Source organism: Crocodylus siamensis, chromosome 1 (assembly GCF_052110815.1).
Source record: "Crocodylus siamensis isolate JL-2025a chromosome 1, ASM5211081v1, whole genome shotgun sequence".
Lineage (NCBI taxonomy): Eukaryota > Metazoa > Chordata > Crocodylia > Crocodylidae > Crocodylus > Crocodylus siamensis.
The window spans coordinates 378872504-378891699 of NC_143395.1; the positions used below are offsets into that span (position 1 = coordinate 378872504).

General features: G+C 42.3%; 1 protein-coding gene across 1 annotated transcript in view; it reads left to right on the forward strand.

Moving 5' to 3' along the window:
- Nucleotides 1-224: 224 nt before the first annotated feature.
- Nucleotides 225-19196, forward strand: part of UBL3 (ubiquitin like 3) — an 81809-nt gene continuing 62837 nt past the window's right edge. Inside the window, exon 1 of the mRNA XM_090028164.1 lies at nt 225-771. Coding sequence (XP_089884290.1) covers nt 745-771 — 27 coding nt within the window. The 5' untranslated portion in view covers nt 225-744. The remainder of the gene's footprint in view (nt 772-19196) is intronic.

Below are 19196 nucleotides of genomic sequence, written 5' to 3' on the forward strand. Positions count from 1 at the left end.
GCCCTGCCCTGGCCTACCGACGGAGATGTGCCCGCTGGTATCCAGCCCCGCGCTGCGGGGAGGGTGGGCGCACGTGGCGCTGCCTCCAGTCCTGAGGCAAGGGGACGCGGGGCAGGCTGGGGACTGCGCATCCGGCAGGACTACAAGCCCCATGATGCCGCGCGCGGGGCGGGCGGCGGTGACGCGGGGGGGGGGGAGCGCCGTCCCCCACCGTGTCCCCTTTTCTCGGCTCGGCAGACGCCATGTTGGCTTGAAGGAAGATGACGGGGGGCGGGCGCGGGGCAGCGAGCGGGGCGCGCTGAGGGCGGCCGCAGCACAAGGCGGCCGGGAGCGAGCGGGAGAGGGGCGCCAGCAGCAATGAGCGCCGCGACCTGAGGCGGTGGCGGTTGAACGCCTGCGGGCGGCACCCCTGGGCAGCGCATCGCCGCCCCTCGGCTCGGCTCGGCTCGGCCAGCAGCGCGGCCCGTCCGTGGCCCGGGGAGGGTCCGCCCGCCGGGTGCCCCGCGGGGATGAGGAGGAGGTGACTCGGGCGGGCGCAGGGCGATCCCGTGAGTCACCCCGTCATTAGCGGCCTGGGCCGGGGCCGCTGCGAGACGCGGGGCAAAGGAGCCCGCCCCGCCGCCCCGCGCAGCTGCCTGCCCCCGGCCCCGAGCCTCCGCCGCCGCCTGCGCGCCCCAGAGCTGGGACCTCGCCGCCGCCTCGGCTTTTCCCCGACTTGCGCTGAAGCCTCCGCGGAGCAGCAAGATGTCCAGCAGCGTCCCGGCGGACATGGTGAGTGCCGCCCTCCTGCCCTTGGCACGGGGGAGCCGGGAGAGGCCGTCAGAAAGTTTTGGGATGCTGAGCCCCGTTCCGTGCCCCTGGCAGTGTAGGTGCCGCTGGGGGCACGGGGAGCCGCGGGCTTCTCCTGGCATGTGGCGAGGCCGAGCCGGGAGGACATTCTCTGTCTCTGGGACTCGCTCCGTTTTCCCCTGCCTGCTGTTCCCGCCTCAGCCCTGGCCCCGGGGCCGGGGGCTGGTGTCCGAGCCGCTTGCTCCAGGAGCAGGCGAGATTCAGGTTGATTCCTCCTCTCCGACCGACCCCACGGGGTTGCCGCATCCAGCGCAGGCGGGGAGTGAATCTCTTCCCTCGGTACAGGTCAGCAGATTAAAAAAATAAAAATAATAGAAACCCAACAAAACCCCCCAAACCCTTGTGTACCTCTTGACACAGTGAGATCTGTTGTGTACTAGCTGTAACCTGGACGTTTTTCAAGGGCACTCCTATCCTTTATGGCGGACTGTACGCCAGCCTGTGTTTGAGACCTGGCTCAGAAAGGTAGAGCCGGGCATATTTTGGGACTTGGGAAGAAGGGGAGGACTCTCCCCTGAGTCTTTCATGTCTGCAAGTTCATCTCTGTGCACCATTGGCTTTCCTGATGTACGTGTTTCTAGGATACCACGAGATATGGTATTAATGTATTTTGATGTACTTCCTCTTTATTCTTGCAGCAACACATTTTCCATCAGGAGGGAAACTGCTTTATATTTAAACGTGATTGATAGTGACTTGAACAGCGGGTTTTTTCCTATCTTTTGGTGTGAAATTACATCTTGCTGTCATAATCCAGTACTGTCAGAAGAGGGTAAAGATCAGTAGCCCTTGTTTCTGGCATGTGTAATATGCAGTTCATGGTTTCTACACATATGTGATAACTAGGCTATTGAAATGGAATAATGTGTAGGTGCTCCTTTTCATTGTTCCTTGTAAAGAGTTGGTTTGGCTGCAGTAGAAAAAATGAAGTTTGCCTTTTTTTAAAGGAGAAGCAGTAAGAAGAATAACAACTGTAAACAGGTTTTCAGGTTTTGGGGGGTTTTTTCTTTTTAGATCGTATGTATGTTATGCCTATGGAAAGGTGGGGGTAGATCTGTTGCCTCGAAGTCCAAAGCCCTTCTATGATATCTTCCTATCATAACATTAGTTAACATAGTTTATTCTTTAAAATACCTTACATTTGCTACCTAGGAAGGGTTGGATTCAAATCCGTCTGCACTACTGCTAACACTGGTTGGAGAAGTCCCTTGATGGTGACATGAAGCTGTTTCCCCCCTTTTTCTGAGTTGAGCACACTGCCACCTCAGTACCCCTAGACCCTTCTTAACAGGGTATTATTTGTTGCTGTTAGACTTCTTGTGTAGAATACTCCATCTTATATCAATATATACACTTACAAAAAGAAATGGACATGTTTTAGCTATAAAAAACCATATTACTCTGTTTTTTTTAAAGCTGCTAAGTGTTCTGATGCAGCCAGAACACAACTGGTAGAAATATCTGGGTCTAGAAATAAATAAATGATTTGTAAACCAGGAAGATCCTGTTACAAGTAATGACTTCTTTATAATGATTTTTAAAAAATCAAATGATACCGTTACCTCCGTCAGTCCACTTTTAGCCAACATTCTAGTTTTATGTTTGATTTTTCAGGACTGTTTTGGTAAATTTTTGTTGTTTAGCTGCAGTTGCTCTTTGTTTGGAGTACAGTGAGAATTGAGGCTGTTTAAATACAGATTAGTCCAGAATGAATTTGCCAATTTTCCTTCTAGCTTCCTGTTATAAACAATCTTTTCATGTCAGATGTAAGAATCAGATTGTACCTAGAACAGATTTCTCAGGCCATCACCTTATTTATATTTAGGTTTATATTTACTGTAAAATTTTAGTAATTTGCATTTTCCTAATCCACTTGCTCCATAATTTGCACTCAAAATTATCGTTCCCTGCTTCTCAAAGAGGTAGTAGCATCAGCAAAGGGGGACATTATATTACTAAGATGTCATCACATTAACAAAATTTTCTAATACTTAATTCTGCTACAAAACATTTAAAACTTTTGTCAGGGAAATTAAATACATTCTGCAGTATTTGCCTCAAGTTTTTAGTGGATATTTAACAATTTTGATATTTGCAATTGGTATTTCATCTAGGAATACCAATTAGCATGGTTCTATTCTATTGATATTAAGAATTATATAAGTGTGGCAAAATTGTATTCCAATACCTAGTTAGTACAGTATTTGAATATATACAGAACTTTGACCCTTTCCTTTTCTCGTCAATCTTGTATCTAATTGACTTCCTTCTAGAATGTTGTCTCTTATGTTGAAATGTTTAGCCACAAAAGTCTTAATGATTCAAGTAATAGTTCTTTATCATTTGCATTCCATTAACGAATTAGATTGTGACATGCTACATTCCAGGCATAATAATTGTGTGGTGTGTTACTGGCTTAGCAATACATACTGTGGAAAGGTTAAGGCTCCAGTCCTGCTAGTGTTGACCTGTGTACCCACTCAGTTTCATTTACTTCATTAGGACATCATATGTGTTTGGGGGTCAGTACTGGCAGATTACATTGCAGAAGTGGAACCTAATTTTGTTTAGTTTTTTTCCAGACATACTATTGAGAGTGTAAGTGATTATATGGATCATCTCTTAATATTTCAAACACTTTCACCAGGCAGGCTGTTAATTTGGATATTCAGTCCTGGTTGGAAAAAGACTGTAAACAGCTTGCCTGTCAGATTTCTTTACTTAAAAATAAAGTCTCTCAGTAGTTTAATAGTTTGCTGTTTGAGTTTTCATACAATTGCAATAGACTGTTTCAGTACACCCTATAAAATCAGTGCAGAAGCTACTACTCAGATTAGTGCTCCCAGTGATTTCAGTGAGGCTGTCTTATGAAGGTTACAGGGTTGGGTCTATGCTTCTCAAACTGTAATGACATTCTTCCTTAGAAATACAGCTCCTTGGGGACCTTGTAAGCTCTTTAGGTCAGGGGCCTTATGCTTCCTTGACTCAGCTAGTACCTATTTTGTCTTTGGCATAATCTGAATATGAATCCTTTCTGCACTGTAAGACATTACTTAGGCCCAGGCAGAATTTTACTATTGACTTCTCTCCTGGGCAGTTCTTTGTCCTGTAAATTTTTCTGCTCTTTGTCCTGTACATTTTTCTTCATGGTAAGGGTTGGCCAAAATTTGAAATGGGCTTCCAAGGAAGGTGGTGCTCTCCCCTATCTTGGGGGTCTTTAAGAAAAGGCTGGATAGGCATCTGACTGGGGTCATCTGACCCCAGCACTCTTTCCTGCCTAGGCAGGGGGTTGGACTTGATGATCTGTTGAGGTCCCTTTCAATTCTAGCATCTATGAATCGGCGTCCAATGTGGGGACTCTTTTGGTTGCCTCTTTTGAAGAAACATTATAACCAACACAGCAGTTAAAACTCATTGGCGTTCCAGGTTATTTTCTGGTCTGGTCTGCCCTGGAGACCTTGTGCAACCTAGCATGTTATACTTAAGTCTTAGTAGAAGAGGACTGTTTTGAGTAAAAATTGCATAGCACTAACTCTGCAAAGCATTTAGACAAATAAGATGGAGTTCATACCCCAAAGCACTTTATCTACATGGGCAACAGAAAAAGAGGAACAACAAAATGTAACTGGTCAGGTTAAGCCTATGTCTTGTAAGATCCACAGTTTCTAATGGGTTTGGATAAGTGCATATGTACAGATCTTTTCAGTGAAAAGTACAATAGGGCTGGGTAGCTTAGGATAGATAGCCTTTGAACTGAACATCCGTGAGATACGTAAGAGAAGAAGGTGAAGGCATGTTGTCTTGGATCAGAAAGGGAGTCTTGGCCAAAAATTGGCAGGCTGGAATAAGTTCAGACAAGAAGGACCTGAATCAGTTGTTTGTTGTTTATCAGCAGAGTTAAATTATTTCTCCACCAGTCTAAAACAATTAAGTAGAGGAACAGGCAGCGAGAATATCAACATAACGCAGTAGTAATAAGTAGTTTAATGTTTGCTATACTCTCAGTTTTAGGTTTCTGGGGATGTAATTAAATATGATGGCTGTATCTTACCTTTTGGTAGGCTTTGTGGTAATATCTGAAATAACTTCCCTCATTTTTGAAAATGAGGACATATCAAGTTGACAGTCATGGAGAAATTGAAGGACTGACTAATAATACACATTCTTGTTCAAAGTTGATGATATGTATATACTAGACAACTGAAAATTACTTGGAAATAATTATACCCCTCTCCTCCCATAAAAATCAGTAACCCCTCCATGGCTTTTACCAAGCATCCTAATCGCAGTGATAACTTGAACAAATACAGTATATCTGTACAGGATGCTGTTCCATTCTGACAGGAGACCAGATCCATAGTAGTGTTCAGCTTATTCTTTCATGCTTTCATATTATCTTCCCCACCTCATTCACCTTGGAAAAACATAGAGCTATAGCTCGTAGTTGACAATACTCCTAGGTGCAAAATTTGTCAACAGTTATTTTTCAACAGTGATTATTTTTTAAGATTAGATTTTGTTCTGTGCTTTCCAGATAACCCACCTCTGATCCCTGGGTCTTAGTTTCCCTCACATTGTCCAAGTTGCCTTGCAGAACTCGCTTCATTGCTGTGCAAGAATATGACAGGGTGTCAACAAGTCATTTTCCTCTAGGCCTTAGCTGCTGTGCTGTTCTCCAAGCAGCTGACATTACCAATCTGTACTTCAGATTCCTCCCACTTCCTTGTTGCAAACTCTGTTTGCTCCCAAGTTTTGTGTTGTCTACTTCCAAGGAATGCTGCAGGGAATGTATGCTAAAAGTCCATTAACTCCCCCTTGCTGGGAGTGCTGAGCAGCCAGAGGCAGTTGCTAACAGGTCCCTACAAGATGGAGACAAAACAAATGTTGGGCACCACATCATACCAAAATGACAAAGTATTCAGCACTTGTGCTGTACTTTTTTCGTCTCCAAAATTTGTGATATTCTGCACCTGGGAAAATCTTTGCACCATTAATTTTAATCAAGGCTACATTTCACAGTTCTCTGAGCTGTTTAGTCCCTGTGCAGACTCAGGCAGGCAGTGCTGTTTGTACTTTCAGTATTTCCACAATCACAAGTTGCTTACAGACACGGAAAAAAAACAACAAATAGTGCTTTACTTTAAGCTCCCAAGCGCAGTACATGCCCAGAAGAAGCATCACGTTAGTTTGACCCGATTCACCCAACATCTATATAGATCGTGTGCTTCAGTGGGGCTTTTTGGCACTTTCATCTGATAGCCAATTGAATCTGCTTTAGATAAAAGCTCCAGAAAGCCTTGTTGAAGTGCATAATCTATAGAGATGCCAGGGAGCTGGGTCAAAGTAATGCACTTCCTCTTCCAGTAAAGCTGTTTGTTGTGGGAGGGGGGGTGTTGTTTGTTTTTCCATGTTTGTCAGCAGCCAAAATGGCTAGCAACATTTTATATTGGAAATTGAGATTCTAGAAGACAATTCTGTAAAATGTGTAGTCATGTAATGTGAAATGTGTGGGACCTGTGTGTTTCTATTCCCATGCCTAAACTTACTTCTGTATATAAATAAATCCTGAACCTGGGGTTGGCAACATGTAGCTTGTGGGCCAGATCCATCACATGGAACAAGTTGATCCAGCCCACAGAGCTTGCAGGCTTTAGCAGCATTCTGGCAGAACAGGACAGTGGTTATTCCAGGGCTGGACAGGAAGTTGTCCCTGCTCCACAGCTGGGGGGTAAAGAAAGCAGCAGCATGGAAAAGCTGGTGCCACCACAGAGGCATCAGCTGCTTCAGAACACAACCTGCCTTGGATCCAAGCTGGGAAGTTCCAGCCCCCTGCTCTAAAAAGTTGCTGACTGCTGCTGTAGACAGTTTCAGCCCCAACAGCTTATTACTTTCTTCCTGTGTGCTTGTAAAGTGAGCAGCACAATGGGCAACCTAATATTGACTGCAGTCATTGTGTAATGCTTCAGTAATATAAATGCTAGACATAATACAGGAGAAATGGTATAGCTCGCCAAATGTTTGGCTACTGTCCAATGAATGAAGAATAGACTGGTGGGGAGGGAGGAGTGGTACACCCTACCTTTTATCTCTTTTCAGTTAAAAACAGCACCTAGGATGATTGTAACAATATGGAGGAGAGATTATAGAATTGTGACTCTTAAAATTACTGGAGTCCACTTAAAATTAATTACTTACTTGTTTTTGCTAATGAATTAAAATAATTATTCTGTCTTGTATGCTGTCACTATTGAAATCAGTTAGAAGAGTATGTATCCTGCTACTTACTTTTGCTTGCTGCTAGCAGATACGTTGTTTAAGTGGATATTTAATATTTTCATATTAACCCAATAAAAATATGTTGTGAGGGAGGCAAAAACCAAACTACCCACATCAAAAATAAAATCACCTTTTTTCTCCCAAGGGAGAATCCCAACTGCATTTTTCCGTCCATTTTTTTTCTTTTTTGTTTACTTTGACACTTTGTCATTCCAAAATGTTTTCATGAATATTGAAAATGATGTGATCTGTTGGCTCTTACTTTGTAAGAACTTAGCAATTCTGGGAAGTCCACAGTCATTCTGGTTTGTTCTCTATAAAGATAACTTTATTTTTCAGTCTTCTGTCTGCAAAATGTTGGAATCTCTATGTATGCGGTTGGCTGTTTGTCATTCTAACGAACAGAAGTGGGAGCTTGTGATAAATACTGGAAATTAGTGATCAGTATTTGTATCAATACACAGTGTCAGTAACTTCTGATATATTCAATAATTTGTTTCCTGCCCTTTTTCAATTTAATCCCATCGAAGCCATCAGTTAAATGTAATGAAGAAGTTCAGCCATACTAAAATACAAATATTGCCAACAGTGGTTAAGTAAAAGGTTTGCATTCATTTGAGGAATTGTGGAAGATTAGTACATGTGAAAAGAGAAATGTAACCTATTGTGTCCAAGCTGCTAAAGGGGACTTCTGGAGCAGGGGTGGGCAAAATGTGGCCCTCAGGCCAGATGCGACCCACAAGGCCATTTGATCTGGCCTGCGGGGCTCTAAAAAATGTAGAAAACTAATATTTATCTGTCCCTGGCTGCCTGTTATGCGGCCCTCAGTGGCTTGCCAAAACTCAGTAAGTGGCCTTTCGCTGAAAATAATTGCCCACCTGTGTTCTGGAGTATAGAATAAATTGTGAAGATGACATTTGTTTGCTTTGTGAGGGAGCAAACAAAAGATGGAAAAAAAATGACATTTAGGTCTTGAGAAATATTCAAACCTTGTTGTAACGTCTAATTGCCCTAAAGCATTTTGTGAAAATTCAGTAATTCTTTCATAGCCTCCAATGAGGTTTATGGCTGGTTGGCTGAAGGAAGATTCATGTGCTGCAACTTGACAATCATTGGAATTCCTTCTGAAGACTTGTGAAAATTGCATCCTCCCCACCTGAAGTATTGGGAAATTTGCATTTAACATGAAGAGGGCTTTGATCAAAACATAGCACACATTTTCCACAAAAAGGGCCTCTACAGAGAACCATTAAACTTTTTTTTGAAGGCGATTGAAAGGAAAGCATTTGGCAGATTACAGGGTGATGAAACTGCTGTCACAGTCTCAGTCTTCAAATATTTTTTTCCTTTAGCTGCTGGCAAAACGAACTGGCTCAAAATAACTTGTCAGTGGTGGGATCACATATATATTTCTTGCCTAAAATTCTTTGGGAAATGGATTTCGGAAGTAGAGGGAAAGTTTATTGCAGAATCTCATAGGGAGGCCTCTTTCCAGGTAAGAGATTGTGGCATTGCCCCATCAAAAAACTGTCCTATATGTAGAGCTATCTTCTGGAGGGTATGTTTAGAGTAATAAACATGTCACATCATGCTGATTAACAATGAGGCATGTCTAGGATGCTTTTCCATCATGTGCTTGTCTGTTGTATTGGCTCCTGGCTGGTGTTGGTAGTTGGCATAGGTTAGAATAATACCCAGAATGAACTGATTTACTTGAAAGACCTAGACCAGTGCTGGGGCAGTCAGTATTGGAGGAAACCAAATGTCCCGGGCTCCCACCCTTTTAGTTCTGCGGTTGAGAATCTGGGGCTTTAATGTGTTCCTGCAAGAAGAAAGCTTAATAACATCTTCTATTGGACCAACTGTAGGGTTGGATAAAATGTTATATGAGCTTTCGGGCACAAAATGTCCTTCCTTGCATTAGAAAATTTGTCTGATGTCTTGCTCAGCTATACAGTTAGTCTAAAAAGGGTTATTGAACATTTTGCTTCTAGCATAACCCCTGGACTGTCACAGCTACAACAACATTACAGTCCTAATACAGTATGTGGCATTGTCAGAATTTTGTACCAAGCTGAATGCTTGACCGTTTTGGAAACTTTTCAGCAATACTCTTTATACTATATTGTTTTATATTTGGTTAAGGAATTCTTTAAAATATCTTGGTACTAATGTCAAATCTTTAAAAAATGAACTGTCTAAATGTGTGTGTTCTTTAGGGTCTGAAAAGAAGAATGAATATGTTTCATCTCAGAAGTAGTCTCCTTCAAAGTTGAGTAGTGCAGTGTTGCTCAACCTGCACTGAGGAGATGCCAACCAATGTGGCAGTGCTTTATGCTGGCAGAGCTCCATGCCACAGTAATGTTTCTGGTGTCTAGCACACATTCCAGATGGCACTATTTATGTCTCCTCAGGAATCTGGTCTGTATTTTTAGTCTCAACATTCCATCATCATATTGATTAACATTGATTTCCAGTATTTTATTGTTGTTTTACTTTTCAGCTTTTCCTGGCTAGGTAATAAAATCTTGACATTTTGCAGTGGACCAGTTATTCAACAGTGTCAGTTCTCTGTTACCCTAATGAACCACAGGAAAACACATCTGAATTTCAGAGCAGTAACCTTTATTAATAAAATAACTTTCTTTAGTATTAGTGTTACATTGGTTTCATGCATTTTTGTAGTCTTATTGATTGTACCATGCAAGAAGAGCGAGAGTGAGCTAATAATTGACTGTTCAGTATTTATATAATCTAAAATACTGCATTTAACAGGTTTTATGACAGAACTCTTGTATTGTATGCATGAACCATTTGTGCAGATATGAAAATGAACTGAACTGTTGTATGTTTGGACAGATATTCAGTGACTTCAGTTGAGGTGTGTAATATACTAAGAATTATAAAATCAGAAGCTTGTGTCATTTTGGCTGAGTGTAGAAAGAAAATAATTTTAATCTTTACAAGCAATTTATGCATAGAAGCTGTTCTAAAAAACAGTAATGCTAATGTAACAGATTTGGGACAAGTAAGTTATGCATATGCCTAGAGAGTTCTTATACTTACTGGACTTTCATTGTGATTTGTGTCCTATCTTTTAGAGCAGGGGTCAGCAAACAATGGCCCACATGCCAAATCTGTCCCATGGACAGGCTGGATCTGCTCCACAGCAACAGAGGGGGTGTCCCCAATGTCCTATTGGCTGCTCTGCTTAGTGTATTCTCTCTGTTCAGGCAGTGGAGGCATCCCCAAGTGGGTCCTTGTGCCTACTTCTATTCAGCTATTCTGTTTACAGCATCTGCCAATTGCCAGGGCATGCAGGAGTGCAGCCCAGTGTGGGCCTGGGTTGCAAAAAGTGGCCCATGGTGGCAACCCTTGTTTTAGAGTAAAAGGTAAATTCATATCTGGAAACTCATATTTGTATATATGGATATGTACATGTAGCTATTTTTTTGCAAGAAAATCAAAGCTACAAAGTCTTGTATGTAATAAATCACTTCTTGAATGAGCAAGAAGATGCCAGTCAATAACAGTTTGTATCTTTTTAGTAATGAAAATGTTAGAACTGAAATGTGGAATCTGTATAAAAATTAGTGACTTGAAGTATTATAATGAAGTTTAGATGGGATCAAACAATATGCGGGATAACAATGTCTGTTTAATAGAGATACACTGCTATATCAGTTGAACATTGGATCAGCACTGAAAAAAATTAACATTATCGGCAATCAGCCTTTTTTAGCCAGTGTAGCTGATAACGTCACCAGTAAATGCCGAGTATATGTGCACAGACACAGCACACATGCAGCCAGGAATGGAGCCCAGCAGTGTGGAAAGCAGCATCTGGCCAGTAAGTTCGGGGGGGGGGGGCACATGAAGGGGGCATATCGAGGCTCCCCCATGGTGAGGGAGGCAGTGAGGCAGCACCTGCCCCTGCCCAGCCAGGGTGGTGAATGCAACCCTGCTGGGAGTGCAGGAGGAGGGGGAGGCAGTTCCTTGCTGCTGTGTGCACCCCTGGGGGAGGCGTGGGTCGAGGGTGACCTGCCCACTGTGGGCTTGAGGCCAGGAAGAGGGCCGGCACAGCCCATGGTGCCAAGCCCGCAGTGGGCAGCCCACTCTTGCCCCACACACAAATCTGGTGGGTGCACAGCAGCAGGGAGCCACAGCCCCTCCCCCCATGCCCTCCAGACAAGCCACCCACGGTTTCGCCCCACTCCCAGTGGGGTCGTATTCACTGCCCTGGCTGAGCAGTGCCTGCCCCTGCCCCACTCCCTCCCTCGTTGTGGGGGCCTTGATCTGTGCCTGCCCACGTTCCTTCCCCACAGCATCACAGACTTAACGTCAGGGAGCTGCTCTCCAAGCTACTGAGCTGAATATCAGCTATCAGATTGCTATCTGCCAATATGGCTGTTTAATAATTGGCCATCAGTATCATCCAAAAAATCCTTATTGGTGTGCCCCTACTATTTAATACAAAAGAATAACTTCGAAGTCATTCTCTGAAGCAGTATCTTATCCTATGCAGGATTCAGAATGGTGTCTAGTATACAGTTGTTATCTGTTCTTCAGTTACTTTTACCTTGCTGGATCTTAATTCCTTCATTTGGAGCTTTCTTTAAAGAGAAATATTGAGTTAAATATGGTTCAGCTATTTGAGAGTAAGGCTGGAGAACATTGTTTTTTCCCACCAACACAAGTTCCTGGTGACTTTTTTCTTTTGAGAAGCTCTAGCTTCCGTATGCTGTAGACTTAAGTTTCCGGATATGGCCTTTCCTATAGTAATGTGCCTTTTACTGTGCTGGGAAAAGTGTGCACAAACCTTGCCTAAGTTCTGACAAATCTAATATAAATAAAATATGAGACTTGCCTGTTGGAAACTAGCCATCTGCATATGTTCAGATTTCTAGAGCTTTGCAGCTGAGTTCTTGTAGTCTTTTAGCTACAGGGATCAGACTTGAGTCTGGACTGCAGGCGCTGAACAGAACTTTCCTTATAATGGCTGCTCATGGCTGTTCCATTCTGCATCTAGGCACCAGAAATCAAAGTGCAGAGAATCTCTCTTGTATTCTCTCTTCCATCCTCTCATCACACCAGGGTGCTGGCAGCGTGGAGGATGAAGCTGCCTTATTTAGATGCAGATAGAATGAGACAGACCTGAAGTGAAAGGAATACATCAGCAAGAGGCAACTGTTAGAATTTGACCATGTCAGTTATTTGACTGAAATTTCTTTATTAAATGCAAAGGCCAATAGTGGTAATATAGTACAGGCAGTCTTCAGATTTATAATTGGTTCCTGAAAACGGCATCTTAAGTCGAAATGTTGCAACTCGGAACCAATTTTCTCATAAGAAACAATGTTTTAAATGGGAGATACCCTGTTTTCACCAAAAATACCCCAGAATTTTATACTCTGTCAATTACAGATGAGTAATATAGCTGCGTTAATGTATTTATATTGTAAATAGCAATCACATTGATTTGGAAGAACTTCTTTGAGGTGACTTTGGACTTTTTGAAAGGGTTTGGTTGGACTTTTTGAAGGGTTCTTGTCTGAAGTCTTATCAGGAGTCTTGGCTGCAGGTTTTTCTGGAGTCTTGTCTGCTTTCTTAAAGTGTCCAAGGAAATTTGGACAGATATTCTCCAGGGAGATGAGCGACGCAATGAACTCGCTGGCATGGCGTCGCACCAGATTAAGTGTTGTAAAGTTGAAACTGATGTCATAAGGTTGAAACAGGGTGTCAATTTATAAACGTTGTAAGTGCAAAATGTTGCAACTCAGAATGTTGTAAGTTGAGGACTGCCTGTATCTTAAACATTCACTTTAATTAACTATAACAATGAGTACCTCTCTGTATTAGATGGCATTGTTATAACACTTACTGATGCCGGAATTAGAAGCAATTGATCATAATACTTGCAACTGGGTTAGCCAGATTGAAATTTTAGATGTCCCATGTTGCCTTGTTCCAGCTGATGCTAACACAGCAGCCCTCTTTCTTGGTCTTTTATCCTTTTAGTTTTCTCCTTACATCATCATCTTCTGGGATGTCTTTTTAGAAAGTTACTTACATACTTACCGTTTCCAGAACTCCAAATATTACTTTCTTATCTTTGTTTATACTTTATTACTCATGGTGACATTTCCTAAACTTACTGGAGTAAAGTGTTCAGGGTAGCAATATTTTTTGCTGTTGTTTACCTCCTTTCCCCCACATTAGTATGTTGATAGTGGCTCCCATCCTTTCACCTTGGCAGCATTAGCACTTTTAATTTTCTCCCTGTTTTTTTCTTTTAACAACATAAAGTCAGTAATACTGTTAGCCATTATGAAACCTATAATAAATGTCCTTTGTATACTGAAAAATGATCCCTTCAGAAGGAAAATGGATCCCCATGAGGAGCCATAGTGTTGGGGATGGAGAAGAATGGTATCAGGATGAGGGCAAACTGGGATTCACTAAGTGAAAAGAATGAGATTGGGTTGAAGAACCAGAAATGGAGAAGAGATGGGTCATATGGCACATTGAATGGGAAGAGCAGAGGAGGTCAAGCTTAGAAGGAACGGGCAATAGGATTATTAACCATGAGAGCACATTTTTTCCATTGTCTGGAATGATTCAGTTTAGAACTTGGACTGTTCACTGAGAATACATCATGGCTGTGCTGCAGAACTGTTTCATTTATTGCACAAGTTGGAAGGTGTTCAGTGAATGAAGTAGGCAGTTGCAGGAAGAGAAATATGGTCGTATGCATAAGGCGGTTGAATGCTTCCCTGGACAGTTGGATTATATCCCTCCCGCGATGCTAGGCAAATTATTTACCCCAGTCTTTACACATATGATCACTACATAATCTTCTGTTTCTTTGGGCCTGTCTTGACACCTGGTCTGAATGACAGAAGTGCCCAATACTCGTAGCTATAACTGAAGTCAAGAGAAGCTGTGCTTTAAGCATAGGAAGCTGAAAAATTGGGTCTTAGCATCTAAAACCAGTACCCAGTTGTAGTGGACACTTGGACCTTAATTTCGTTGCACATCCGTTCCCTGTTTATAGACTGAATGACCCTAGCCTTTCACCTCCAGAAAGAGTCTTACGAAATAAATTGTTTGAAACATTCAAAAACTAATAATCCTGTCTTCAGAGTAGCATTGGGCTGCACTTTGAACAAGGTGCATAAAACAAATGTTGAACTGGTGCTTATTAAAATTGTGCTCTGAATGGCTCTCATGAAGGGGAAGTAGACTGGCCTGTATACAAATGGACAAGGTGGGAGTAGAGGAGGGCAAACTGAGATTGCCAAGGAATTTTCAAACTGTTGAGTGCTTGATTTCACAACTTCAATTTTTTTTTGTGTAGAACAGATGCATTGCAAACTGCAGCAGTGAACTTCTAGATCTAGAAATGAGTCTTCTGTGCTGAGTTTATTTCAAGCTTTCCAGTGAGTTGAAAATGGTTCTTCTGAGATTCTGAGATTCTTGGGTCTTACATTCTGCATTGCTGTGCAGAGAGGCAAGTTGTTTTAGGCCTTTTTCATCATTGTAAAAAAATTATTAAATGTTTCTTTCTGGGGCCTAAGCAGTTATCACAGCAACCAGGGGAGTTGGCTTAGAGTTGAAGGATGTACAAAATCATATCAGTCACAAGTTTAAAAATCCTGTAAAACTTCTATAACATAGTTTTGCTTGTGAAACTGCACTTAGAAAATAGATGAGAGCACATCATTATGAAACAATTTATATAAAATGCGTATGGCTTCATCCATTATGCTTGCTGAGAGAACCTTTTTGTTTTCATTGCTACTGATAATCACTGATTTGAATCCAGTTTAGTCTATAAAATAATGGCAGAATACTTCATGTATGAAGTAAGTGTGTGATCTCAGTGATGGAGTGTACACAATGAAAAGCCTGCCAGTTCTAATGTGGCATTAACTTTATGTATATATTTCTTAGAGGCCAGAGGTTTAGAGCTGAACAAACTTTTCCTCTGATAAGGAAGTTGCTCAGGATCAGTGTATTGCAGCATAGTCTTGGGGGGACTGCTCAGCATGGGGCCTGGAGCCAGGGTTCATCCAGGGAGGGGCGGGTGCTCCCTGCTGCTGTGCACACTCCCAGGGAGGAAGGCATGGAGGAGCATGTGTCCCCCAGATTTGTGTGTGGTGTGGTGGGCTGCTGGCTCTGCTGGCTCAGGGATCCCCACCCTACTGCCCTCCCCCCAGGGGCCCTCATGGCAAAGCGGGGCAGGGAGGTTCAGTATTGCTGCCAGAAGCCCAAAGCCAGCTGCATTGCCGTGGCGAGGCGACCCCCACACCCCTCCGGCGGTAGCAGGGGGGTACAACTCCATCCTGCCATTGCTGTTGGATATGCAGGCACCTTGCCATGGTAGTGCTGTTAGTATTGGGCTCCTGGCAGCAGCACTGAGCCTTCCTGCCCACTAACGCCAGGTCCTGCCCACTGGGCCACAGAGGCCCTGGGGGGAGGGCAGCAGGGTGGGAACCTTGAGCTCACCGTGGGCAGTCTGCATCTGCCTTGCCCCCCCCCCCCCGATGGGCTCCCCTCTGGTCATGTTACCCGTGGGGTTGAGGGGGTGGAGTTGTTCTCCACTGCAGCAACTGCTGCCTCCTGCAGGTGGCAACATAGGATCAGGCACTGCTGGGCGGGGAGGTAGGGGGCTGTGGGCCCTGGTTCTGTTCCCCTGGCAGCTGGGAGCCCCATCGGCTGTGGGGTGTGGCCCACAACACGTTGAGAGCTTCAAGTGTGGTCCCCAATGGCAAATAATTTGAGAACAGTTGCTCTATATGAAGCAAGTCTGCTGTAGATCTAGGGAAGGCATGTTCAGTTCTTAAAGGAATTTTCAAATTTTGAATCTTGGCCTTCTAGTGAATCTGAATCAAAACTGTATTTCAGTATTCTTTGTGATGCATAGCTCTTGAAAAGCTTGTTTCAATGTAGACTCTTGGTATATAGCACATAATTAGAAATCAAAATAATTTCAGAAAAATCAAAATGAGAATTGCTAATGTTGGAATGTTTTATCCCATTTTTCTTCAGAAACTGGATTCTAGCAAAATCAGTTTAATGAAGGACTTCAGTAGAGCCACAAGCTAACAGAATTTGTCTACATATCTTGAACTAGTTTCATTATGCAGCATGTTTAACACTCGGCTCTTCTACTTAAACCGCATTGATTTATTCTGGAATTACTGCAGCATTTCTGTGCGATTACCTGTTCTCTTATTGCTCTGTAGATTTTCAGCCAAACTCAAGGAGATGCATTGTTGGGCATATGGAGCAAAATAAAAAAGTATGCAGAAATTGACAAAATAAATAGACATTTTAATATCCTCCAAAAGGCACTTGCAAGAGGCATAACTATCAAATGTATTTATAAATAAAAAGGAAGTAAATGGTGGGCATAACATTTTTTACAGTGTTATAACTTAATTAGCATTTAAAACTGTGCCTGCTACTGCAGTTGGTTGAGGATCATGTGATCCTGGTGAAGTATATTTATTTTATTTTGTATAGTAACTGAAGTTCTGAGCACCTTCAATATAAAATAGTACATTTGAAACAGCTGTAGCCTGGAGATTTGTTTATACAAGAAACTATTTTCCTCTGGGTTGAAAGTATGAATAGGTTACACTATTGGTTATAACACCCTTAGGGACACAATATTCTCATGTAAATTTATGGTTCCCATACATAAACACAAGCAAATAAAAACCTTAGGGCTGTTTTTAAAGCTTTTAAAAATCTTTCTGCTCTGGGGATAGCAAGCAACCTGCATTGCAGATAAACCTTGAGTAGATAATGCAAAAAATGCATGTGAACAGCAGGTTGCTGTATTTTGGGGTGGGAGGGAGGGGATGGAAGTGAGGAGGAGAGTAAACCACCAAAAAGTGAAGAAGATCCTTCAGGTACTCTACCTTTGTTATTTAAAAAAGGCAGCCAACTCATATTTGTCTCACAGGCTGTTTCCCAAGTATTACTTTTATCTGTACGTGCACTATTTTATGTGTGTTTGCTTTCATTGGTTGTGTTTGAAATCTGCAAACCTGTAAGTTGAAGAATTTTGGTTAGTGCCAAATGAAACAGTGAAAATAGGCACATTGTAGGGTTTTTTAATTGATTCTGTCATTGCATATAGGCTCCTGACCTTCAAAGCTTTTGTTCTTAGTCTGGGGCATTTTATTAGTAAATGGGCAATAGTGACAGTGGTCTAATAGAAGTAGTAGTGTTTTTCAGTATTGTGAACTTTGAAAAGACCTACTTTGATGTGTGCTTTTACTGTTCATGAACTTGACTTCAGGAGAAATCCTATCCTTTCTTTGCTGTCTGCCTTGCCACTAAAAACTTAAATGTAATGCCCTATTTTTTCAATGTAGGAAAGCTGCTAAATTTCCTAGGCCTAAAAGGAGGGGACAAGGTAGTCAAAGATAGTAGCTTCTGGGAGATTGCATGTGGTAAAATATTTATATATTCTTGGCCCTCTTTATCCTCTTCATACTGAAAATATTCATGTATATTGGCAAAACTAAAGGAACTTAACATTTTTTGAAAGATTGGGAGTAAAACATTGCAGATATAATTTACACACTACTGCACCCAAAGATTTGGGGTGCTTTTCCCAATGAGTGGACATTCCTTAATGGAAGAGGACAAGTACATTCTAAGAGCTATGGTACTGTTTACATGAAGAACTAAATTTATATTATATTGTATTCCAAAATAATAATATAATACATGTCATGCATCACCATCATCCCCCTTCCTGTTCCCCCAGATACGTTTTCTGTCTATGAAAACCAGGTTAGAATTGCTTTAGTTATGTAGGGAGAGCTGGGTTCTTCTGTACTTAAGTTTATGGACTAGTGCAGGTCATAATCCACTATTTTTTACTACTCGCATACAAAAACATGACATCCATACAACTTGAAATTTTCGGGTTATAAGCCAGCTATGTCAAAATAGGGCAGGGGGTATCTGCTCTATTGTTTTAGAATAGTTCTGCTTGGGTTACTGGGGTCAGGGGAGTTCACTTTCAGAGGCAGGCACTGTAATGTGCTTATATAGATTTAAGGTTTTGTGTGGAGGGAGCTGCTGAAAGGGGTGGGAGGGAGAAGGCAAAATATTCTTGTATAGGCAGCCATTGAGAAACCTAGAGAGAGAGAGCAGACTGGACACTAAAGGCAATTGAATATGAGGGGGAGGAGCAGGAAGTGATATAAAAATGGGAGTATAATCCAGAATTAAGGGTGGAAAACTGAAAACTGTGTAGGTTTGGTGACTTTGTTATGAAAAGGTTTTGACATATTGGAAGCAAATAAAAAAATCCTTACCTTTTTCCAAACTTTTGTGCATGTTTTTTCTTCCTTAGTTTATTATCAATATTGAGTTATTTTCAGATGTTAAATGACGAAAGCAAGCTAGTGCATATTAGCTCTGGTGCTAATAATGCCAAGGTTGCAGGTTTGATCCCTATATGGGACGCAAGATGTTTTCTGCTTCAGGCAGGGGGTTGGACTAAAATGATCTCAGTGTGGCCTGATGAGCATGCACATGCAATTTGTGGTGCCACAAACTGCATGCAGTGCAAGTGTACCTGTTTGCCACGCCACTAATTTGCAGGGTAGCAGGGCTTCATTTAACACTGGGAGAGCTCATTGTAACCCGCCCTCCCTAAATCCACCAAAAATACCAACATGGCACACGCAGCAGTGTTGTGTGCTGCCAGAAGGAGCCTGGCCAACCAATATGTGCCGCTACTATTTGTCCCGTGGGAAACTGTGCTCCCCTGTGTGTGCACACTCCTTTGGATGTACCCACAAGGTCCCTTCCACTTCCCTCCCTACTTCTCTATGATGCTGACATCCATGCAGTGAGATCTAGCTACCTACAGTGAAATACCTCCTTCCAGCATTGGGAAGACACTTAATCTACATTTCCTCATTTCTAAGTCTAGATTATGTAGCAATAGATCACGTGGCTTAGGTCTATCTTTATGTTTAAAGTCCAGTTGATATGAGACCTTTTTTTTCAATATATACTGCTTGCTTTGTAAATTATCT